The sequence below is a fragment of the Hevea brasiliensis genome, chromosome 16 (genome assembly GCF_030052815.1).
Source record: "Hevea brasiliensis isolate MT/VB/25A 57/8 chromosome 16, ASM3005281v1, whole genome shotgun sequence".
Classification (NCBI taxonomy): domain Eukaryota; kingdom Viridiplantae; phylum Streptophyta; class Magnoliopsida; order Malpighiales; family Euphorbiaceae; genus Hevea; species Hevea brasiliensis.
The window spans coordinates 32,228,591-32,229,706 of NC_079508.1; the positions used below are offsets into that span (position 1 = coordinate 32,228,591).

General features: G+C 35.1%; 1 protein-coding gene across 1 annotated transcript; it reads right to left on the reverse strand.

Moving 5' to 3' along the window:
• Positions 1-304: 304 nt before the first annotated feature.
• LOC110668221 (uncharacterized mitochondrial protein AtMg00860-like) lies at positions 305-730 on the reverse strand. The gene has a single exon (XM_021829376.2). The coding sequence runs from the start codon at positions 728-730 to the stop codon at positions 305-307; it is 426 nt and encodes a 141-aa protein (XP_021685068.2).
• Between the last annotated feature and the right edge of the window lie 386 nt (positions 731-1,116).

Consider the following 1,116-nt stretch of genomic DNA (forward strand, 5'->3'; position numbering starts at 1 on the left):
TGCTAAATGATTTCTGGTTGAGGACATCTGTAACAACATTTGCTTTTCTCGGATGGTACTGGATTATACAATCATAATTACTGAGTAGTTCTACCCATCTCCTTTGTTTAAGATTTAGCTCTTTTTGCTTAAAAATATATAAGAGACTCTTATGGTCTGTGAAGATTTCACATTTAGCCCCATAAAGATAGTGCCTCTATATCTTTAGAGCAAAGACTATGGCCGCCATTTCTAAGTTATAAGTGGGTTAATAAGCTTCATGCTTCTTCAACTATTTTGAAGCAAAAGCTATTACTTTACCATTCTACATAAGAACACATCCCAAACCCACTCTGAAGGCATTGTAATAAACTTTGAAATCTTCATTGCCCATAGGCAAAGCTAGCACTGGTGCTGAAATGAGACATTCCTTAAGCTTCTGTAAGCTCTCCTCACATAGATCACTCCATTTAAACTTCTTATTCTTCTGAGTTAACCTAGTCATTGGAGTAATTATCTTAGAGAAATTAGGTATAAATCTCTTATGGTAGCTAGCTAAACCTACAAAACTCTTGATCTCAGTCACTTTAGTTGGCTTCAGCCAATCTACCACAACTTTAACCTTCTTGGGATCTACTTCTATTTCATTCTCTGACACTACGTGTCCGAAAAAGGATATACTCTTTAGCCATAACTCACACTTACAGAACTTAGCATACAACTGATGCTCCCTCAGCGTTTGAAGAACCATTCTTAGATGTTATAAATGCTTTTTGGGACTTTTGGAGTACATAATATGTCATCAATAAAGACAATCACAAAGTGATCTAGATAAGGCCTAAACACCCTATTCATGAGATCTATGAATATAGCTGGGGCATTAGTTAACCCAAATGGCAGCACAAGAAACTCATAATGTTTGTATCTAGTCTGAAAAGCAATCTTTGGAATGTCTATCTCCTTAATCCTCAACTGGTGATATCTGAACCTCAAGTCTATCTTTAAAAAATAACTAGTTTTAGCTAATTAACCAAACAAGTCATCAATATGGGGCAAAGGATACTTAATCTTTGTAGTCACTTTATTTAACTATCTATAATCAACGCACAACCTCAAATATCCATATTTTTTCTTCAC

Bases quoted from the DNA above. Each gene is read 5' to 3' on its own strand.
- LOC110668221 (XM_021829376.2), bottom strand. From the start codon at position 730: ATGGTTCTTCAAACGCTGAGGGAGCATCAGTTGTATGCTAAGTTCTGT.